This window comes from Lingula anatina, chromosome 4 (genome assembly GCF_051362555.1).
Source record: "Lingula anatina isolate TDL-2025a chromosome 4, LinAna3.0, whole genome shotgun sequence".
Classification (NCBI taxonomy): Eukaryota; Metazoa; Brachiopoda; class Lingulata; order Lingulida; family Lingulidae; genus Lingula; species Lingula anatina.
This window is the reverse complement of record NC_141770.1, coordinates 13,255,816-13,280,686: the sequence shown is the minus strand read 5'-3', so window position 1 is coordinate 13,280,686 and position 24,871 is coordinate 13,255,816. Positions and strand designations below refer to the sequence as shown.

The 24,871-nt window shown below is 36.6% G+C and overlaps 1 protein-coding gene across 7 annotated transcripts in view; it reads left to right on the top strand.

The window, feature by feature from the left end:
- LOC106170072 (hepatocyte nuclear factor 4-gamma) overlaps positions 1-24,871 on the top strand; it is a 42,444-nt gene that overhangs the window by 11,258 nt on the left and 6,315 nt on the right. For 2 of the 7 annotated variants that reach the window (XM_013549803.3, XM_013549798.3), the window contains exons 2-6: positions 18,951-19,241; positions 22,023-22,138; positions 22,453-22,602; positions 22,946-23,216; positions 24,444-24,549. In XM_013549803.3, the coding sequence (XP_013405257.2) occupies positions 18,951-19,241; positions 22,023-22,138; positions 22,453-22,602; positions 22,946-23,216; positions 24,444-24,549 (934 nt within the window). Of the gene's footprint in view, positions 1-3,810; positions 4,044-4,190; positions 4,452-13,695; positions 13,844-14,456; positions 15,418-18,950; positions 19,242-22,022; positions 22,139-22,452; positions 22,603-22,945; positions 23,217-24,443; positions 24,550-24,871 lie in introns of those variants that run through there. The other 5 variants (XM_013549800.3, XM_013549805.3, XM_013549804.3 and 2 more) reach the window with 5 other exon arrangements.

Genomic DNA, 24,871 nt, shown 5'->3' with positions numbered 1-24,871 from the left:
TTAAACCATTAGTATTTACGTAAAAAAATCTCATTAAGATATTAAAACCAACCCTTATTTTTTGTTTAAAAATGTTGCAAATTGATACAAATGTCTGTGGTTTGACATGTGGTATACCATTTGTCTTGTTTTGGATGATTTACCCGGAGTAGTAGTTAGTCACATGTTTATAGAATTTAAACTGAAACGTTTATTTTAGAATTTTCAGTGAAAACTTTTAAATATCAATTTAGACATATTTTGGCAGCTGTCCAGAGTTGAGAAAGAAAAAAAAAACTTTATTTGCTTAGGAAATTGGCACTCAGAAGTTTGTTTCAATTTGAAAGAAATCTGCAATTAATCATTTGCGCTGGTTGTCACTACTCATGACCCAGAAGCAGAATCAAGCTTCGATTTGTTTACTGGTAGCCATATTTGTTTCCATGGCAACCAGCACAACATTACACAAGGTCATGCAAAGCAGCATCTTTTGATTGTTCTTGGAGCCAGGGAATAATTGAAATCTTTTCTCTTCTTTACCAACGTCATTGCCTTGCTCTCCTGATGACAGCTACCTGATCCCATCAAAATGTCAACCAAGTGGGAGATAGTGATGGAGAGAGAGAGAAAAGCAGACTGAGAAAGCAATTAGCTTAGAATTTGGCGGGGGTTTGAGATTAATTAATTTCTCTACAAGAGATTTTTGCCTGCTGCTTTGCAGGAGGTAGTGAAGTAATATGGGGCTCATTTCAAGTCATGGAGTCCCAGGGAATGGACGACTTCTGTGCATGACTCTGTGAAGAGACTTGGATCCTGTTTCCACGACTGTGCGGTGTTGTAATTGCTATCGTGTTAGAGCTACATAAATTTCACTTTTGTTTTGATCGCCAGCTTGTCATATCATATCCAAGTCTCCCCATGCTCTTATGACACCAGTGTCGGGCTTGTTTGTCTGCTCGCGTTCTCTGCCAATGTTTTGTCTCTTGTCTGTTGTTACATTGACAACTTTTTTCAACTTGTGTGGCTCTGGGTTGTTTTAGAATTTCACAAAATCATAATACCTGTTTGTATGTTTGTCTGGGTGTAAGAAAGAAAGAAAGGAAGATTTAGAAAGGAGGTTAAGCTGAAATTGAGAAAAAAAACAAACTTTAGTATAAATTTTATTTAATAAAAATTTTTTTGTCAAAACTGCCCAAAACAGAGAACAAAAAAAAAATTAAAAATAAATTCTGAGGATAAGTCATAGACAGAAGAGAAACAATACCATTTCATCATGTACAAATTGCTAACTACTTTCAGGTTCATTTGATAAAAAGGAGCCCTCTTAATAATAAGTAAAGTGTCTTGGTATAAAACCTTACAGAATTACTAAGTCTGTAGGTTCAGAGCAGACTGCCACTCTGCTCGATGACAAAATTACAGGAGCATATCTGACATTTCTTGGGTGCGTTTCTCCAGATTGGAAAAGTGGCTTACCATCGAGGGAGACCAAGTTATTGGTGCATTCAAGTATGACTAAGTTTTCCAATTGTCATGGTGAAAAACACAACAGAGAGGTTGTGTCAGCAAAGCTAATTGTTTCCCTCTCTGAAGAGACAAGGAAATGGAAAGAAGCAGAAACTTTTCTGTTATTGGCCCTGTTTAAAAGCCACATTTGTGCTGGGTATGGACGAGAGTGTGTCGCCAGTTTAATTCTTTGGTGTCTACAAGTGCACTTTCTGTCTCATGTCATTTTTTTCGTGCTGTTTCTTATCTTTTTTCCCCTTGTTCCATTGCATGTGCTTGAAATTGTCACTGCATAACAGTGCCCAGATCGAGAACCTGATGGCTAGCTCTACAAGTCTTCAAAATTTTGAAGCATTTTTGATGGCTGTAGGCCTGTGGTCCTGGGACCAGCTAGACTGTAAACACTGTCCATAATGGGATGTTTTTGGTGTCATTTGAGGGATTCCTGTGAGGTTGTTTATGCTCTGTTCCTCCTGTTTGTTGCAGTTTATACACTTTCTTGTTTATTTTGTTTGGGCTAAAGATATTATGTGTTTGTTAATCCTTTAGCACAGTTTTTGTACAAAATGTGTCTCACTAGGTGAAGCAATATAATGAGTGAAAAAACATAATACATTAGTTTATTTAAAAAAAAAAAACAGTTATTCCTAACAAAAAAGCATTTTCACAAGTTTCTTTAAGTAATAGAGTTACAAAAAAGATGATTTAATTATAAGAAAACAAACAAAAACCATTTATAAAATCTTAGATTAAAAAACAAATTGAAAATAAAGATTTCAATTTATTTAAACCCTGTGACTTTTTCTAATGTTCAGTGTCATGTTCAATACCACAGAAGCCCTCATTACCACTTGTTGAGAACTTGCCCTCCAGCTCCTGTGTGTCACAAATGACTAGTTCGATAAAGTTGTCTCGTAAGCAGTTGACAACCATGACCAATTAAGCTCTGCTTGAGGCTGAGCAGACCTGATGGATGATGTGCAGCTTCTTTTGTAAGCTTTTCTAACTTTTCTGCTCCTGGGTTGTTACCTCAGTTTATACAGTGGCTCCAATCAGGCTCCAAATTGGTTCCAATCGGGTTCCTTTCTGGTTCCTTACTGTAGGGGACACAAACAATGGTATCACCAATCAAGGTGGATGCATTTTATATGGTATTGAAAGAGCAGGCCCTTAGCCAGCAATTTCAAAAGGGGGTTCTTTTCTTTTTCTGAAATGTCAGAGAAATGTCTGTGAATGTCAAATAAAACAAATCTGGTGGAGGGTACAGAAGTACTCATTAATAAGAATCTGTTGGAATCCATAGATTTTAGATTTTGCTGTTTCAACCCCCCAATTCTGACACAAGCTGCTAACTTGGCAAGCTAAGGAAAGTTGGATTAATGTTTAACCATATTTTCATGCTGGATGGTACTTATCTGATGATGTATGTGGAAATAGCAAATAAACCTTGACAGGCAGTCTTAATTACAAATAATGAGCATCATTTTGTTATGTTTGACTTGAAACCATCCTTCTAAGCTGTTTTTGTCATAAAATTTGTAAAAGGAATAGAAACAGTTTAAGAGAGGTGAAGATATGGGACTAGGTTTCTTTAATTGTTATTATTTTTATTATAATGATAATTTTTAAGGGTTAGTATCAGAAATATTACATTTTTTTTCAATGCACTGTGTTATAAAAACAATTTGTGTTTTTGCCAGTCTTTGTTATGTTTTGTCACAGCACAGATCTGTTTTGTATGTTTTGTATCAGAATGAGAAAACATAAGAACTGACTGTTTTTCTGTTGTTCTGTGCTGTTCTGCTTCCCTCTTGAAAATTATTGAAGCTACAAAAAGGTCTTACTTTTAGTACAAACTCAATATGATTCTTCAGCTTATTGGGAAGGATTATGAAATTGCTCTCAACAACTTAGACATCATAATTGAAAACATGTCAGGATTTGTTCAGGGATCTTTATGCTTTGTATCTGCTAGTAAAAGAGATATACAGTCAAGTTGTTTTCACTCTCCTCTTTGAAGTCGTTTTGACAGAGAAGAATTTGTTGTCACATGCATCTTGGAAGAATCATGATGATGAGTAACACAAATAAAGGACGTTCCTTCCCATTCAAATCCTTATCATTGTCAATTGTGCGGTAAGCATCAGCAGCAGTAGCAGTAGGGTTATCAGTAAATAGAAGGGACTCATATCTTGATAAAATTAGGAGAATTATTGATACACACAATGCGGTCAAGTGGCAGGGCACAAAGGAGTACAGTTCCTCACAGGATTCCAGGCCAGGGTGATAAAACTTTCGGAGGGGGGAGGGGCACTTTGAAGAATGATTGACAGTTCAGATACATATATGTCGTTGACATGATGGCCTCTTATTGCTCACTAGAGACACAGCAAACACACACACAGTGATCTAGCTCTTGGTTGTATGTGAATGTTATGTCTACATGCCCTACTATAACAGTGACAGTAACTTCCCATCCTCTGGTAGAACAGGCCAAAGCGTTACAGTCATCATGATGGAGGAACCAGAATACAAGTATAACCCTCATTATGACTGGGGTGAGTGTACACACTGTTTACCTGATCTCTGGTTTATTGGGGTACAAAGTTCTGGGGGTTGAAGGAGTCCTAGTATTATAAGAGGGGGAACAACATAGACTTCTGGTACTCTGTATCTTGTAGCAGGGACAGATATTCCCAGTCGATAGTAGCTTGTTACTGCAGTAGAGGGTGAAAGCAATGAGACAACCGATCTCATTTCTCGTCTTTCCTGATCTAAAACCATTTATCTGGACCCAGTGTGACCAGAAAAGTGAGTCTATGGAAATTTACAGATTGGGAGGAAATTCCAGATTGGTCAGGCGGGCACCTAATTCTATTTATCTCTTTCCGTGTCTCCTTCAATGTGACTGCTGCATAGGCTAGCACTTTTCCAGCCTAGTGAACATTTCCAAGTTTGACAGTTTGGTAAGTAATTGTAATTGTATGGTTATGGCTGTGTTGTATTTTAGATGATTTGTCAGATTGGGCAAGTCAAAAAATATATGAAATGTCATCCTTGTTGACTTTGAAAGAGGAACATACATATCTTATCTTTCAAAGGGAAGTTGTCAATAAAGCCAAAAAAAAAGTAGTGAACAGATTTTTAGCTCCTTTAAAAAGCAGTGCAAGACCTTGAGTATCCTTAGTGCGTAGAGTTAACAGTCCTGTCATTGTGGGAGACCCTGAATGTTAATAAGTTGTGTAACCCAAACTTTCACATTTATGACATTCTCATGACTTGATCCACCAACTAATTTTTTTTCATGTCTTTTTGTATCAGTTATGTTTTATTTACTGAAGAGGTTATGCTTCATGGTATGATTAGTGCGTGTCATCTCCATAGAACAAAATCTATCATGTTTTTGAGTATCAGTTTTGAAATATTTTGGTGAGACCTGTTCATGGGGGAGGAGAGGAGGGGAAGGGGTATGTATAAAATAAAGCTTGGTTTCAAGTGTGTTTGTACTGATTAAGTGTGCTATATATCCCCATGACACACATGGTGAGCCTCCTGATGTGACTCTGAATGAAGAGTGACATGTTGACCAGTTCTTCACAGGACAAACACTCCTTGAATTAGGACTGCACTCTGTTTTATTCACCTCTCTCTCTCTCCCTCTCTCTCTCTCTCTCTCTCTCTCTCTCTCAGTTCATTCCCAATGAAAATATCATTTTAAGTTGTTCACTCCGACTCCAGGAAGGGGGGGGGGGGAAGGATTCTGGCAGAATACAAGCATGTGGCAGACTGACATGCCTCTTTGAGCATCTAAGGGGTGAATAACTTTTGCATGCACTATAGTCTTCTGGATGCCTTTTCACTTCCTTTTGAGTGCGACCAAAACTCGCACTAAAGTTTATCATTCCCCTAGCTGCTTGAGGAGGCATGTCATTCAATTAAACTGATTGCATTCAGCGGGAGTTCCCGAGAATTTGAATCAATCTACGTAGAGCAATAGTCTGGGAATATTCTCTCTCTCTCTCTCTCTCTCTCTCTCTCTCTCTCTCTCTCTCTCTCTCTGTTCTATGCATGTCTTTCTCCGTTCTATGTTTTCCTCCCCACAGTAAAAAAAAAAAAAAAAAACTTATTTGATATGTTTGCTTATAAAACTTTTTTTCCAAGTGTCAAAATATTAAGCTGTGATTATTTTGTCCAATTTTATCATTCAGGCCAGAGTCAAAGAAGTATGCCAATGTCAGGCATTGTTATGTATGTTAATATTCATCACATAGCATCAAAGTTAATCTCTGTGTGCATGTTTTCAGTCAGTGTTGATGTTTAGAAGATTTGGTGCCTAATTCAGATGTCAAGTGTATTTGTTTATAGTTCTGTAGTTTTCATTGCAAACTGTCTTGCTGTTACAACAAGCAATTATTGGGCATAAGTTGGATAAAAAAAAGTTTATTATTCAAAACTTTTTTGTTGCACACTTAATGCTAGTAATAAAAATTTTTTTTGGGGGGGAAGGGGGGGTTATACATTTAGACCCCTATGTGTGCTTACATCACTTATTTTTAGGATTAATTTAAAAGGTCCATTTTCATCTCTGAAATGCCAAGTTTTAGGCACTCTGATATAAATATTTGCAATAACTGGTCTTTTTTCTTTCATCCTCATCTTTAGCTGGTATCATATTAGTTTTTTTTTTTTTTTTTTGGATAAAAACAAAGTTAAAGAGGTGCTGATCTTAATGGGGAAGTATCTGTAGTTCATAACAGTGATTATATTCATTTTTTTCTGTAGAGTATTTTGGAGGCAATTACATAGTTTGACTGTAAAATAATTGGTGGCATGGTAATATTGTATGTGCCGTTTTCCTTCCCATGACAGGAAGTGAGTGCATGGATGTGTTATGAAACACGGAAAGAAATATTATCCCAAAAATTAAAATTAGAATGTTGTCCTAATCAACAGTCCGGTTTAAGAAGTTAGTTACATTACAATTTAAGGATGCAGCACAGAAAATTTTCCAATTACCGTTGTGAGATTGGAAGGGCAGTCTTAGGTAAATGTTCTTTCTTTCTTTTTATTTGTGTAATGATGAGTGTCATCAGAATTGTTTTGACCAGGTCTGGCAAGTTGTAAGGGTGACATACCCTGTTTAGTTTTGCACTGGGAAAAGCATAAAACTGATCGCGGCTGATCTTGCCCAAGATCGATGTACGTGGAGAAATCTTGTACTCGACAGCTTGTAATTCACAAATGAAAATTAGATAGACTTCATGTTTAAGGAAGAAGTTGCAGTTGAATTCAATTTAATTTAATGTTTCAGTTATCTCGTAAGATCATAACCATCAGAGGATTTGGCCAGTAATAGATTTTGTGAAATTAGTTATTGATGCACAAATGTGACCCAGATGTGGTAATTACTCAATATCATGTGTTCCCTTAATTTCTATACTTTCAAGATATATAACAATTAAGTCATCATGTGGAAAATACCACTGGTAAATTTTGTGTTCAAATTGTATGAAACATAACCTTACACCTGATATCTTAGTGGGCTTTTGCCTCTCAGATCACTCCATCGTGATTACAAGTGGAAATAAGATAAATATTTAATGATATGATATTAAAGTTTAATAGACTGCCGTGATATGCCTCTCGTGCTGTGTCTGGAGTGGTATTTCAGTGTTAACTACCAGTACCACCCTGTATTAACTGTGATACCACTCCACTCACCAATAAGTTAGAGCTCCACACTAAGAGGTATATATGATAGGAAAACAGATAGAGGGGAGGGAGATATTGTCTGACATCACTGATAAAGGCGATTGGTCTTATACATTAATTGTTTGACTTTATTTTATTAAATCCACCAGTGACATTACCTGTGTTAATATCCTGGTCATGTAGGAAGAGTGCTAGTAAATATGAAATGTAAAACTCTGAGGTGGATCGAATCAATTGTCACATGTAATTGCCTTTATGAACATCCTAAACTCAGAAGACTCAATGCATTATGCCATATTAATTTGGGCTGAGGTAGTTCTTAAAGTCCCGATTTCATTCATTTGATACCACTGAAATTGCCTGGAAAGTCTAAGAAAAAGTTAACAGAGTGAAAGTAGGGCTAGGTTTACATGATAACAGCAAATAATGGCGTCAGCTTTGTTATGCACTAAAATTACTTTAAATATATAATAATGATATTTTTCAAGCAATATGTTGTTTGGTACTTGAATGGTGGAGTCTAATTAACAAAAGTTTCATATTCAGTTCAGTTTATTTCAGTACCAATACACAGTTTATCTTGACCTTGTACAATAAAATATATAATGTAATTATAATGGTGCAATTGGTGCATCACCATTCTGTAATTGGTATTTGCACTACCAGTAGGTAAATGAACACAGATCTCTTTATGCAATAGACAGATGTAGTAGTTTAATTACTAATAAAATATTAGTTGTTTGATGAAGTCAGTTGTGTAACTTATTTAAAGCTGAATCAGTTTCGGTAAACAATTTCAGTATTGCATGTGAAGAATGATGTCTCAACTTTCAGCCTGATAGACTGAGAGAGAGTTTGTTCTGGCCAACATTTTGAATGTAAGAAATAGAAACAATCAGGATTACACAAAACATCTTATGTAATAAAACAATACAGATTCTATTGAAACTAATTTCAATGGGCGATAAGTTATCATTATCAGGAGTAAAGTGTCCTTGTTCTAGTGAAGCCTTTCTTATCAGTTTTCAAGTAGGAGAAATGATAATAACTTTGAAGTAGCACTTATTGTTTGTGAGAACAATTAAAAGTCATTCAGGGGGCAACATTTGGCACTTGAATAATTTCATCACTTGATCGGAAGAATTTGGTGGCTTATCTGGTTTGTCGTTGTCTTAAATGAGTAAATACCCTTTTTCCATTATATATATATATCATGTATTTCTTTTAATATTATACAATCTCATATGCTATTACAAGGTCAGAGGCACAGAACTGTATGTTAGTGAAAGTGCAGGTATGCATTGCTTTGTATATGTGTGCTCATCTATTGCTCATATTAGCTCGTTAACACAAGTCAGTTAACTATTTCGTTGAATTATCTTATTATTAGGGCACATAAAAAATATGAAGTAAATATGTATTTCTCTCTCTCTCTCTCTCTCTCTCACACACACACACACACACACACACACACACACACACACATTTTGTCTCTGTCTATCACACAGATACACACATTCTCTCCCTCTCTCCATACATGCCCCACAATGTAAGTATTACCTATCACCAAGTGCAGTGTCTTAAGATATGAAGGTACCTGGGAAGGCCCAGGTAGAGAATTTGCATACAATACTCATGTGACTGAACCACACAGTGATAAAAACCTCAAGTGCCTCAGACCCATGTGACAGGCCCCCATATATATATATATCAATATATAGGGCCTATTGACATGTACTTGGTCACCCATAAAATCTCAGTTGAATCTGAAATCTTTTCTTTTTAATTTGCATTTATGTACTAGTATATGCTTGCCCATATCTTTTTTTTTTTTTTTTTTTTTTTTACAAAATTAGTAGTTTTAAAGTTACTTATGTTTTCCTGTCCCTTTTCAGCTTTTGTTTTTCTTTTTTATTACAGGATGTCAGTGGTAAAACTTAGAAATATGGTACTTAAAGGAAAATAATTTGGATTATCTTGCTGTTTTTCTCTACAAATAACTACCCTGAATTTCATTCTGAGATATTTGATTAAAAAAATCAGTTCTGTTTAACTTTAGGATGCAAGTGCCTTTTAAGTGCTCAGATTTTTTCTAGAATGTCTATTTTTACTTTCTTTTTTATTGTTCCACTGCTTCCCACCCTGAATTATTCCACTCTTAGGCGTGTGATCAAAAAAGATACAAATGCTGTAAAACTAAGGAAGCAAGTACTCTGCTTTTTCCAGAGTGTCTAGAGGATTTATTTTTACCGTGGAACACTCCCTGTTTTTCACCACCTCCTGGAGCGCTCAGGGATCCCTGTCTTGTGTCATAGGGGCTGTCGTTTTCACCAGTATTGACCTCAGTTAACTCAACGCGAAGTGAAAGCCATTAGTGTTAATCCGTCTCCAGCAGAACAAGACTGGGTGTGCTTGTAACTTGAAGTCGGGTGTTTCAAGTCAGTCATGTACTTGACAGTGATAAAACTGATAAACAAGATTTTTTTTGGGGAGGGGGTGGGGGTGGGGTGGAGAGAGGATGTCTTTTCTAATGGGTAATTTAATTACTCTTTATTATTATTATTATGATTATAGAGCAATTTTACAAAGTACTAGTAACTAAATCTGATTCAAAGGTATTAGTATTACTTTTTAAGTTATGTTACTTCAAATATGTAGAAGTTCTTTTCTCATTTAAAACTTTAAACTATTAGAAATATAGTACCTAGTTTGCTTTACTCCGTTACTGCGGAGATGCACATGGTTATGATTTCAATTTTGTATTGGTAAAGTCCTGTATATGATTATTAAAAAAATAATTGTCTTAACAATCAAATAATGTTTTTTGTCTTATACCTAGCTTGTAGCAGCTCTAGTCACAGCAGTCCTGAGTGAATAAGTTTTCTATTTTAAGCTTGGATTTCCCTTCCATGTATTTAATCCAGAAGTGGCATTACAAAGTTCAGCCCGGTATAAATAGCAATCAGGGCATGGACTTTTGGATTTCAGCTGACCAAATATTTAACATCAAGTTGAGAGAGGGAATCCCCGCTGGAACAAAGTGCACTTCTCTGCTGTTATACACTCTACTTTGTATTATAGTAGGGAAACCCTGAGAACAAAGTCTGAGAGAGGGAATATCCCAGTTGCTTCTTCAATTATTCTATTTCGGCACTTATTTACCTTTATCTGTTTTCTCTCATTACCAGATATCTTGGCAATGCTAAAAATAAATAATTACTATTCCATGTGAAAAAAAGTTAAGCCAGTGTTAAGCTGTAGCGAACAGTTAAAGTTCTGTTACCCAGAAAGAGTGATATTGTGCCTTACCTGATATCCTCAACTTTTTTTAGACCAGCTTTTTTCTACATAAAAAAAGTCTGCTAGTTCTTAAATTAAATAGACTGGAACATTAAAACTGAGACCCCCTTGGACAATGATGTTACCAGGCGAGGCCCACATGAATATTGAGATTATAAACCAAACACTGATTATTTTTGTGAATTTTTTTAAAAAGATTTAAGAGATTGGCAGTTGGTGTCTATGGCACCTTGTGTTAAGCTGAGTTGGTGATCATCACACCATATTTCCACTGCACAGTGTGGAATTCAGCTCTGTCACAATTTGGCTAAATTTACTGCTTGGAGTGTTAATTTCACTTAAGATTTACAGTTCTGTCAGTGACATTAGTTTCAGTTTAGATTTACAGTTCTTCTGAAAAGTTGCATCTGTGGCAAACTTGAAAGGAACAAAATTGGAAAGTTAAAAAACTTATTTCAGTCATGCGGCAAAGAAGATTAAAAATGTTTTAGTAACTTAGATTACTACCAAGAAGTGGCCTTTGTTTTGGCTTTAATACAGGGATATTTCAAGACTATTTAAAAAAAAAAGAATGATAAAAAGATGCAAAACATGCAAAAATGTACCTCAAAAGATTTTCAGAAATGAAAATTAAAGCTGCTGCTGTGTCAAAATTTAAAAAAAAAAGGAAAAGGAACTTATAGTGCCTCTCCCATAAAGAATATAATCCAAACAATGCTAAAATGTGTATAAATAGTGTTTGCAAAACCAGCTGTCTTTTGCAGTAAAAAATAAAAAAGCCATCCTAATTCTCAGTAAACCTAAAAAAAATACTCAAAGGCATGTCAAAAATTTTACAGGAGAGTTTAAGAAATCTGCTTGAATTTTAAAAAGTTTGGAAAGCTAATCTTGCTGCTTTTGAAAGGAACTATTATGTCTCCACCAATCTCCCCCCCTCCCCCTCCCCACATTCTTTATTTATTTTAAAAGTACAGCAACAAATCACAAGTCCTTTAATTTCAGACTGGGAATTATGATATAGGATGGGCTGTGACAGCACCCAATTTATCAGCTAACTTTGTCAATTTAGGGAGAAAAATATCAGCAAAAGGGGGCGTGAATTTGCACAGCTATCTCTCCAATCTCAAATTGTGCTGTCACCAGGGAGAGCAGCAGAAGAGGGGGGTGATAATATGAAGGGGAGGGGGGGGGGAGGGGCTCATCATTGGTGGGGCTACAGACTTAAAGGTATGAAATTTCATTCATTTCTTGCAATTTATCGAACATTTTTACTACCGTTTTTGTCATTTTGTTGAGAGAGCAGTTATTATTGGTATATTTGCACTCCTTGAAGAAATAATGTTTGCAACTCAGCAAATCGGTTACAGAGACAGAGTGTTCGATGGGCCCAGTGTTGCTAACTATTTTATTGTCACTTTTATTGAGCATCCAGATAGGAGGTATCAGGAGAATGCTCATCTTTATTCCGCCTGGAATTTTATCACGAGACCAAGGACTGGTGTGTCATCCCAGAGAACTTAGTGCCACCGTCTTATGTGTGATAAAAATGCGTCCAGGTTCAAAATGTCCGTTGTTGGGACTGAGAGAGTGTTATCAGAGCCAGGGCCTTGATATATAATATTTGCTCAGGAAAAACGCTGGCTGCGGCATCGCCAGCACCTTGTTATCTATTTGTTTCGTTGACTTTTCATTTGAATAAGCACTGACTGAACCTGAAGACCTGCTATATTAGTGTGGCAGAGAGGCGAGGACTGGAATTAAATGAAATTAAAATTGTGTAACAAGCAATGGGATATGACTTTAAAAAAAGGATAGATAAATGTAAATTAATTTCTTGAATTGAATTAAAAAATGCATTGTTTGGTTAAAAACTACTTTTAAGTGCTATACTTCTGGGGGGGGGGGGGAGGTGAATTGTGTTACTGGAATAAATGAGAAATACCAAGGGTAGTTGTATGCATCAAATTTATTTTATGCCTTGCCAAGTTATGTAGCGTACATTAATCACAATTTCGATGGGTTTTATTGTCACTCAGATATATTCCATTTTTGAAAATGGGCAACCACAAGATTTTCTCCGCCATGGAAATATTTAGATTGGGAACATTGAAAGATTTACGGTGTTATGTCATGTTTATAATCCTGACAGCCGCTTTTGTTTAAACATTCTTTGTAGGGGAGCACAGTTTTTCACGGGTTGCTCTTTTAATTGCAGCAGGATTGGAGATTGTTTAGGGCATTATTTCATATTAATCACACCGTACTCAAAGATGTGCTAAACAATGGCAAAGGAACAATGGTTCTGCTGTCACATTACATAAACAGCGCAGGAACCATGTGATATCCCACCTTCAGTGTCTGCCCGGCAAAATCTGGCAAATCAAATGGCGTCTGCTGGCGCCTGACAGATGTTTTGGGTGATTATCTCAAAATCTGTTTTTTTTTTAAAGGTTTCCATTGAAAATTGTTTGACTGATGGAAATTAATTGAATTCCTTTGTATGAAAAGTGTTGTTTGTTAAAATGAATTTTTTTCTTAAACGAGTTGGATTATATTGAATTCTAATTAGAAACATTGCAAGTCACATACAGTCAAAGTACACCAATAATTACAAGGGTTTTCAGGGAGGGGGTCTGACAGTATTATGTAGCTATTTTGTTGTGTAAAATAGCTGAGGACATGTTGATAGACAAAATGCTAGTTTACGCTTTATGATTTTTAACATTTAGCTCATTACAAGTAGTTATGAAATCAGTTGTATTCATACCATATGTATTGGTTTTATTGAACAGAAATAAAAAAACTTGATGATGACAGTTTGTCATAGTTTAAATACCGACACACTTAAAATATGATATTATCATTTGATATCTCCACTAGAAATGTGCATTTTCCATGCTATATATTGAAATGTGCCATAAATTGGCTTAATTCACTGTGTAGTATTTTGATACCTTATGAAAAGTATTATGCTCGAGGTCTTTGCTCTATTTAATTATCATACCAAAGTTTTAGGCAGTGGGAAATGTCTCCCTCACTCATTTAGTAAGGGATGAAAAACTTATTATCAAATTGTAAATTCTTCTATCTCAAATCTACTCAGAGGTTACTGTTTTATCCATAATTTTTATCACAAGTTAACTATGCATATATATATTTAGGATTGCATCTCTCAGTCAGGGATTTTAGGTCTCAGGGGGATTCTTTTGATACACTAGTATGCCAATGAGAGATAGTCATATGACAAACTGTATTCAAGTTATTTATAACTTGGTCGCAGGGGTGACTCAGATTGGGTTATTTTGGGGGATTTGACACAAGGGCTCCTTCCTAGTGGGCACTTAAGGTAAGAAAAGGTGGTTTTTCTCTGTCTTTTTTCTTTGGTAGTGATGCATTTGAGTTCAGTTGGTGGAGAGAGAGGGAGACACTAGCACCGTCAAAGACATTTGCCAGGAGATGATTTTTCTGTTCTGCTAGTTTTTGATATTCTCATAAGAAGGATTAGCTTTCTGTTAATCATTGTTGTCAGGAGCAAGGAAATACTGACTGCAGTTTCATGATCCATGAAGTATACATCAAACATTAGCTAGCTGATCTGTTTGAGAGACTCAGGCAGACCTGATGTAAAAACTGCTTTAATTTACTAAGAAGATATAACATATCACAGGGAAACAGAAAAACTGCAACCTCAGACAGCAGCTGTTTTTCAGATTCGACATAGTGATTTTGTCATATTTTTTTGAGCTCAGATATAACAGTTATAGACGTTATCAGTTCAACGTCAATCAGGAAGACATCCAGCAATAGCTGTATATCACCAGTGACAGAAACAGTACAATCCGTTACAGTAACATCAGGTGCAACAGTGACATTAAAATCCCACAGGAACAGTTACAGTTTTAGTACCTCGCTAGTCCACTCTCTACTGTAAACTTATGTCCCCCCCCTTCCCCGCTCCCCCTGTTTGCCCAGCTTTATCTCTCTATCATCTCTGCCTCTGAAGAGTATATTACATCATCCAGGACTCCCGTGGACAGTTAGAAGCAGGTACTCTGATAGGAATGAACTGCACCTAGAACAATCCTGCAGCCAGGGGGCGTGAAAGTGAAGACCCACTGTTAGAAATCCGAGGGGTGGTGGCACTGCTGATAGCCCTGCCCCCCTGCCTGGATGCATTAGCAGCTTTACTTAATGATAAGGGATGCAGATTACTCGGGTGTATTTACGCTCAGAGACGGCTCTCTGTGACCAAGTGACATTTTGGTGACATTGTTGTTATAAGCAGCATGTTGATGAGATAAAAAGAGGTGCAGTCACTATCGTGTTTCATTTTCGCTGAATCCCACAGGTCTTGGTGCGTGATTGTACATTTAAATAGAAATTGGATTGGCGTTTATGAAGATTGTTCTCCCTGAGAATGGTAATAATAAGTATCTGATCAAGGACCAGGATTGCATGTTCTCTTTCACTGCTAATGCTACAGTGCACCAGTGAATTGAAAAGCGGGGATCCAAAAGTGTGACAGTGCAACATTGTCCAAGGTCAGAAAATAGGTACATTGCAACATATCGAGGTTTGTTCTCATCAGCGCTGTTATCTTTGCCTTTTCATTGACATTTGCTGCTTGGCAAGCCACATGACATTATTTTCTCACCGGGTGAACAAAATATCATAACTGCGGGTCTGAGCCTGTGCCTCCTTGTCAAACAGAGACAGCTGAGTGCAGTTTAACTATACAGATACCACTTCTGCTGTATGTAGTATCTGGTTTGAGATACCATACCCATGTTGTACTGAATCAGTCACAGATAGTATCAGATAGAGTGGGAAACCCTAGGAAGTCAGACAGCATGGTTTTGACGGAGCTGCGGGCCAATCCGTTTGACGCTGAACTCGATCTAGAGATGCTGGATTCCCCAGGTAGTATGGGGCATTAACCTGTGTGTTGTTGTTGTTGTTGTTGTGTGTGTGTGTGTGTGTGTGTGTGTGTGTGTGTGGTGATTTGTAAAGACATGACGGAATTATACATAGATTACTATCTGTAGGGTAGGTCTAAAAGTAAGAGGGGATTAGGGGGTAGGAGGAACCACTCCCTTCGTCGTCTTTTCTGTAAAGAAAAAATCTTATTTGAAATGTAGGGCATTGTGGGGCATTGGGTAAAAATTGGGGTCAAAATATGTCCTGTCTCCCTTATGGGCAAGGGCCTAGTGCCTCTACCTACCTAATTCACTATGCAACATATGTGCTGTGGACTTCATCATATTCACTTGTACTTTTCCTTTTTAAAAATGCTTTTACAAACTTTTTGTATAAGTCTCGTTTTACACATGGAGGGGAAGAAGGGGGGGTACATCATCCCCTCCTTTCCGTAAGCCACTGTGATTACCCCAAGTCCCAGCTAAACCATATGTTATCTGACAGTTGAGTACTGCACTAGATAAGTTATCACCTATGTTATATGGCATTACAGCTGTAGCTAAGGGAATTGCACCAATTTGTATGTGCCCAGACTCTACATGCATGGCATTTACATGTACACAGATTGAATCTGATTGAACTTTATAAAAATAATAATAATGTTTATTGAGCACTTAATGTGTACATGGCTTGACATTTTCTGGCTCACTAATCAACGAAGAGTATTATAAACACATGTATACAGAAAGTCTAATAATGAATATCATAACATGACATATTAATGATGTCAGTACACCTTTTTGCAGCCAAGCTGGCGTCACAGCATGAGTACCTACATATAATACAAAAATAAATAAATAAACAAAATAAATAAATAAAATTTTTTGTGTGGGGTAATGCTTTGTAGACACTTGCTTGATTACAAATAGGAATGTGTCAAATCAGCTACAGGTTATTTGGCTGTAGAGAGTGCTGAGAGAGTGCAGCCTTACTGGTCATGTCCTGATATCAGTTCACATGTTTCAGGGCAACGTTGCCAAATATTTGACAGGGAAAAATACAAGCACCCCCCTGACTAGGCATGTGACCAAATTTTGTTTGAAATTTTCCGGGTCGTTTTGTCCTGCTCTCTTTACACATTTTTCACATTTGCCAAATTTGTTGTGTTGTATCTTGTTGGCTGTCTTGGTATAGAGTTATTATTTTTTTTCCAGCATCACGTATACCAGACCATTCTATACAGTGGATTGTAGAATTATATGCCTATTCCAAAGTTTGTACAATTTTTGTGATGTGGTAAAATTCAGTAGGTGAAAGATACTCTCCATTACTTATTATCATCTCATTGTCAATAAGAGTCTGTGTGTTCATATTTGTGTGATGAGTTGATGAGTTATTAAATATCTGTGAACTTCATGATTTTCTATCTTCCATCTACTGATTCATAACTTAAAGGACTTGCACTGGCCCTGAACAGTGTCACTTTTACATTGACATACAGGAAAAAACTAACAAACAAGCCTTCTACTCGTTTTGTACTTACACAATTAGGTGTCAAAATAATTTGAATTTTATCATGGGGAATATAGGAATCCTTTTTGTCCATGGGTGAGAATTTTTCTTTGGTGTGGTACTTTTAAGTTTTTTATGTAGTTTGTTTTGCATATCAGGGTCACCCATGTTGCTAGTGCATGCTGGGTCAAGGCCATGGTGTCAGTTTCACTTAAACCCCCCTTTACAACGGACACCATGGCTTTTCTGCGTCCTTTGTAGCGACCATGAAACTGGCATCGCTGTGGTTGTAGAAAGGAGGCACAAGCTTAGGTTGCAGAATGAATGCCTTATGACGGGCCAGTGGTTGGCACGTAAAGTATTATTTTATTTTTACTGTCAAACGGGACCTTGCTACAGGACATAAAAAGGACGCTGTCCAGTGTAAAGGGGGGTTTAACAACTAAATATTGATACTAAGACCCCATTCCCAGAGATTAGATCGATCCAACTAGATCGTCCTAACTCCCTGGGGGTTCATGCTAAATAGCTGTCAGCCGAGCGGGCACGAAAGTTAATCACCCCCTTACAGCTTGTAGTAGGCAGGACAGACATTTAAGCCGGATTATCTGACAGTAATCTAGTGGGACTCCCCACGGGGATAGATCGATCTAAAATCTATGGGAATGCATCCTAATACTACTCTGAGTGGAATTGTTCACAGGTCCACCAACACATTAGGATCTGTGGGCATTCAGCCTGATGATGCTCTTGTGACAAGAGTGAAACATGGCTGTTTCATAAATAATGTTCTAAAGTAAGTGATTACTATCACTAAAATGTTAATTAATAGACTAAATATTAATAACAATGATAATAATTATAATTTCTTAAAAACTAACTGCACTTCGCTTGCATTTTAGTGCCATTTACGTGAAAACTAAAGAGCAATTAAAAGACAAACTAAAATTGATAAATTGAATGTAAATGATGATAAGATAGGTAGACATAAGTTAAAAGACTGTGTTTGAATGATGACTGAATTTTATGGTGAGACTAAAATGTAAAATCAGTTGAAATACTGAAGCAAAAAAAAAAGTTTTTTTTAAAAATTTTGTATTCAAGGGGGGAAGGGCATGTGCACCATTGCCTCATGTAATACATCATGATAATGAAGCTGTGATGTTTAAAGTCAGTACAAATTAAGGTGCAGGGGAGAAATTAAGAAATCAAAGTAAACGAGGTGTGAAGGGTTTCTCCTCTTTCCCACACCCTTGAGGTCATCTAGTTTATTGAACTGTTACACCCCTTGTCAAAACTGGGAGAATTATCTGGGGTGTTTTGTTGTCTGGAGTATATACATTGGAGTGAAAACAGTCAAAATACAAGTCTTCCTGAGGTGAAAGAAAAAGGAAAGAAACTTGTGACTCTTATTAATTTTGACTCAATATAAGAAATTGGCACAGTTAAGGTGGTGCAATGAAACCTGCTTGACAGCAGAATGAAACTAAAATGTGTGATTTACGTACTTGTTTGTGGCTCAAATTAATATCTGACTCTTTTAAAAAATTATGTAACATCATAATCATATAAGTTTTTAAAGATCCATACAACATCTGTTGTGCATGCAGCTAAATATCTTTGCTAGAAATTGTTAACTTTGCAACCATGGTGCAAGCCTCCTATAGTCATATTGTGAATGTTATGAAACAGAAGTCTGTTTTACAATGTCTCAGTCTACTAACAACTTCTTGTTACATTAAATTATGTTCCGTGCTAACCCCTTGTTACAAATACACAGGTGAACTGAGGGAGCAAAAGGAAGGACAATTGGCGTGAACTTGTAAGCATTATAGCAGACACCTTGATCAGTTAATTCTGATTGTATTCCAGACACAGCTGTCTAGCAAACTTGAAAAAGTTGTGCAGTTTGTGTGCATCAATGGACCAGTTACATCAATATTTTGTGTTTGATTTATGCAATAAATTTATCATAGATTGACCCAATGACTTTCTTTATAAAATATTCCTTTTCTTCGTTGCAGATTCTGGAGACCTGAATAATGTCCAATCGTTGGCCTCCATGTCGTCGTCTGCGCTGGTGGGCAACCAGACCATGAGCCAGTACTGCGCCATTTGCGGCGACAGGGCAACAGGCAAACACTACGGAGCTGCCAGCTGTGATGGGTGCAAGGGCTTCTTCAGAAGGAGCGTCAGAAAGAATCACGTATACACATGCCGATTCAGTCGGAATTGCATCGTAGACAAAGACAAACGAAACCAGTGTCGGTACTGCCGATTAAAGAAATGTTTTCGGGCTGGGATGAAAAAAGAAGGTGAGTTATATTGGATTTATATTGATTTATTTAACTTAAATGACATTGATTGATGAAAATTTAATGTCTTTTCCTTAGTCAATTTTATTTTGATTCATAAGTTTAAGGTGACTCGAAGAATTTGAAGATAAAGTGTCATGGCAGGTTAATGTTTGTGTCACCCCCAAATCCCTGGCAGTTCTTGAGCACTTTTGGTCATTTTATTTTTCTTATACTATGATACCTGAAATTCGATCAACACCTGAAGGCACTTGGTGCAAAACTATTATTGTATCTTTTGTATAGCTAGCAGGATAAGGTGAGTGATTCATCCATAGGTTTTCTGTGGGGTTATCTGTTGTTGTTGTTGTTGGAGAAGTTCTCCACTCACAGGGCACCCATTGTCCTCTCTCTCTAGGTGGCCTCAGATATAGGGGGCATGCAAACTCATTCAAGACAGGACACTGGCAGTTTTTTTGTTTGGGTAATTTGAAATTTTGAGGTTTGCTGCCACTCATTAAACGATTGTGTTCCAACATGGATACTTGTGAAATAGAACCAAAGATATCACAAATAAAAGATATCAAACTGCTTTTGACATGGGCTACTTAACAAAAAAAATCACATAAATCTGTCATATGTCGGCAGAAAATAAACATGTTTTGTATGGATATTTTACAACACTACTGTTGCAGGTATATGTGAATAAAAGTAATTTCCGAGTGAAAAAAAATTAACAGTTCAGGTATACTGTTCAAAAAGTTCAAGTGCATATTCAAGCAGTACCAGGTGTGTGAAGGTTTCTCACTTGGGAATGGTGTGAATGTAACATGAAAAAAAAATTCAATATTCCTGTAGGTCTACTGAAGCATCACACCCATATCAGGGTGATAATCATAAACAATATCAGCCTGTGTCTAAATAACCACAGAAGGAATTTGTCATAGGTGTTACCTGAGGTATTGGGGCTTTTTATAAGATCAATTGAGGATACAAATAGGTCCTTATATGATGGGACAGCATCTTTACATTTAATTTTGCAAGCCTTTTTTGTTACTAGACAATAAAAATAATAAATAAAATTAAAAAAAAAAACAACCTGCATTAAAATCTTTGATAAACATACAATTATATCATTGTCCTTCTAGTCCGTTGTATTCTCACACATAAAAAGACATCAACAAGTGCAGGCACGCTCCTTACAATCCCCATAACTAATATCACCTCTATGTTATCATCCTTAGTGCAATTCCAGGCACTTCTCCCTGGCACAACAATAGGAAATCAAGGGGAAAAGCACGGGTATCATTTTTGTATTGGGGACTTGAATTAATAACCTGTCACTGGCGATAACCTTGGGGTGTGCGTGTCCGGCTGTTGATTATTTCTATTGACACTTAACATATCTGTTCATATCTGTCCCTGAGCAAGGGATTAGTGTAACGGAACATTAGGTACAGTTTTGTTAATGATTGGCAATTGGTTTTATAAGTGGCATTGACAGTATGTGAAGTAGCCCACGTGTTGAGCTTCAATGTCATTTATTATCAGATTACATATTTAATGATTTGTTGTATTTTTTCAAATAAGTGCCCTGACTTATTGGAGAGACTCTGCTTCAAGAGTTTAAGATCTCCAGGGAAGAGGAGGGGGTCAGGAGTTTGGGGGGGGGGGGGGGGGGTCTGTGAACTTAGCACTTCTATCAGAAATGACATGGCAGTTTGTCCAATAACAGAATCTGTGAGTTTGTCCTTGATAGCATGTACTAGTAATATGATCTTCACTTGTTTTGACAGTTCAGATAACCAAAAGAGGTTGCTTAAAAGAGGTTGTGTCCAGTATCCTAGCTTATATGCCATTTTAAAACCCACCAGGTGTCAGATAATTGTTTTATTGTCTACCACCTCCTTATAAGACGGGTTATTTACTTGGGTGATTTTCAGACACACATTTTTATTTGTTGATCCATTTATTGACCTACTTCACAATCAGCTGACACAGAGAGAAAGCTGTGGGCACATGTGGATGAATCATGTCCTTTTCATGCTTGTTTTCTTGCCACTTTCTTGGCCCAGTTGAAGAAGTATGCATTATCAGCTGTCACAATGAAGCCACTAGGCCTGTGGAATTGGAGAATCTCCGTTTGTGTGGTGCAATAATTGTCACTCGTCACATGTTTTGGTGAACTTGTATCTCATGACATCTCAAATAAATAGGGAGAGATGGTAACAAATTATATTGAATTTTGTGACTCACTATAATTATGATATGCCTCAAATACCATGCTCCCTTTTAACCTTTTAAAGTTATATGAAAACCATCAAAATCTGAGATTGCACATGAAGTCTCATGGCTTGGGGGGATAAAATTCAAAATTTTGTCAAAAATACTTTTATCAGACTGCCAGATTAATAAACTTTGGATGTAATTGTCCAAGGCAGATAAAAATTTTCAATTATATCTTATTCAAACATCTCATATTGCACCATATATATAAAGTGTCAGCATACTATACCGGATATTTAAATATCTAAGAAGGATCTTTATTCAGAATAGTGCAATATATTCTAACTTGAATTTCAGGCACAGTGTTAATTTTAAAATCTCCATTATTACCTGCTTATTGGATAAGTACCTGATAGATATGGTTAACTTATTTGAAAATGAAAAAGCTGGTATGTCATTGATAGGAAACTCTGGGTACTAAATTAGTATATATTTCCCAGTGCACTTGCATACATGTAGTTTGCATGCAAGAATACCCACGCAGGAGACTTATGTGCGATCTCTCTTTTATTTCAGCTGTTCAAAATGAGCGTGACAGGATCAGTGTCCGGCGGACCAGTTACGACGAGGTTGCTCAAAATGGTGCTTTATCCGTCAGCACATTGCTCAATGCTGAAATTCTATCCAGACAGGTGTGTTACTGACTACTACTTAATGTCACTATTGTCATGTTACTGATATTACTCAGACGCTCAAGTTAAAGAAAACTGTTTTTATTTTCAGAACAACATGTTTATCATTAAAAAAAAATCTTCCTGATCTGAAAATTGTAGAAAATGTGCAGTATTATCAGAAAGTTAGTTTGAAATATTAAACATGGATTTTGCTAAATTAATAAAAAAAATAGATATGAGCCTGTGAATGGCCAATTTTGAGGTAACATGGTGCATTTCCATGTGTATTTTAGCTGATATTTTACTTTTTACTGATAACTTTCCCCCACCAGATATCTTCCCCTCTGGGTAATGTGGACATATCCCAAAAGAAGCTTGCCTCCATCAATGATGTGGTGGAATCCATGAAACAACAACTGCTGGTGCTGGTTGAATGGGCCAAATACATTCCAAGCTTCTGTGAACTGCCTCTAGATGACCAGGTAGGACAGAATGGGTGGTTGGTCAGATATAACCATTATAAAGTTTTGAAGGTGGAAGCCGGAATGCGTACCAAAAGTGCTCCTGATTTGCGGTGTGCCTTGTCTTGTTTTTTTCTGAAGATAGTTAACTGTCAGTGTATTGTAATAATTTCAGCAAAAAAAAAAAAAAAAAAAGAAAAAAAAAGAAAAAAGAAAAATTACACAGTTACAAATGGCCAGTAGCTTGTTTTATGATAATAATATGCAATAGTCCTTTTACATGTTATAGCCAACAAAGCATTATATACAATACAAATATATAATAAAGGACTGAGCAGTTCATTACTCTCTGTCATATTCACAGGTCTCCTTGCTCCGAGCACATGCCGGAGAGCACCTAATCCTTGGTGTAGCCAGACGGTCCATATCACTCAAAGATGTCCTGTTGCTAGGCAACGACTACATCATCCCACGCCATAGTTCAGACCTCGAGGTCAGCCGCATATCGGGGAGAATTCTGGATGAGCTTGTCGTCCCGCTACGAGAGGTGCAAATTGATGATTCAGAGTTTGCCTGCCTGAAGGCCATAGTGTTTTTTGACCCAGGTATGAAGTTCCAACATTTGGGGGATACAGGTTAGCTCATTAGTTTTGATTTAATCCAACAGGGGGCGCATGGGAGCAGAGGCTTGGTTTTTACTTTTTTTTTTCTGAATTTATATTATTTGTGAGGCAGCTTATTTGTTCAGTGGTGGTGGTGCTGAAATGATTTAACAAAAGCAGAAAATGAATGTGATTGATAATGGTGCAATTATTTAAGATCAGAATTGAATTATAATAGAGGGGAATGAGGCGAGTTGTGGACAAGATAGTTAAAGATATGATCATAATTTGCCTGTTTTTAAAAAATCCTGATTTGAAGAATGGAAAACAATGAAAAATTTCTGCATTGCATTGTCCATTTGCTCACCTCATGGTTGTTCAATGGAAAAATATCTTTTAAGAAAAAAATTACATCATGTTCTTGTGAGAAATGCATAAAAATGGGATTTTACTGAGACATTCTTACTATTAACATGATAATGAATTGGGTGATGGGATTTCTCTAGCAGTTGTGAAGGAATGTCAAAAACACCATCAAGGTCCATTTTGACGCAGGGTCTTACAGTATTTAACCACGCTATTTTCATCAACAACACTTTCTATGATGCACCACCACTTTTCCAGATTCTCTAACATAAATTTTTTGAAGTCACATAAAATCTGCACAGACCTTTGGTTCCTGTGTGTTTGTCTAACTACTCTTGAGTGAACTTTTGCCACTTTCCTTGCAAACTTCTGCTCTCATTTACTCCCTACTTTAACTCAGCTGTAACACATTATTAGTGGTAGAGCTTTCAGGGTTGATACCCCTTCTTAAGTATGACTCTATTTTTATGTCTTCTTATTAATAATTTCACACTTCGTAATGTTTAAAAAAAAAAAAAAATATATAATCCTTTCAGTTGTTTTGACTAAGTTATGAAATTTGAAGTTTAGTGTGCTCTATTTGATTATAGAGTATGATATTGATAATTGTTTCACACTAGTATTTCTTTTTGATTTGTGACTTAATCTGATTGAATTAAAGGTTTGTTTTATATTTGATTTTTGATTAAATTTGCCTTTGATATATATATATATATATATATATATATATATATATACTTTTTATGGCACCTTTTATCCACTCACTTTTTTCTCATCTAACGCAATCAGACACAGCTGCCAGGAGTGTGCTGTAAATCACACCTAATGCATTCTAGTCTATCATTATTTACTACATGCATAATAGATATGTATAGATTTACCATTATTCACCAGATGCCAAAGGGTTGAGCGACTCCGCCAAGATCAAATCCATGAGATACCAAGCACACATCAACCTGGAAGACTATATCAATGACAGGCAGTACGACTCCAGAGGAAGGTAAGAAGACATGAATATTTACCAAGGCTGGTTTATGGGTGCTTTCCTAGAGATTTAGATCGATCTAGAGATTAAGATTTAGATCGACCTAACTCCCTGGGGGTTCATGCTAAATTGCAGTCAGCCGAGCGGACACCATAGTTAATTACCCCCTTACAGCTTTTAGTAGGCTGGACAGACGCTTAAGCCGGCCAAGCTGACAGTAATCTAGTGAGACTCCCCACAGGGATAGATCGATCTAAAAATCTATGGAAATGGGGTGTAAGTCTGCATGGAGTTCTTATACAATGCAATAGATAGCATACTATGTAATAAACTGAAC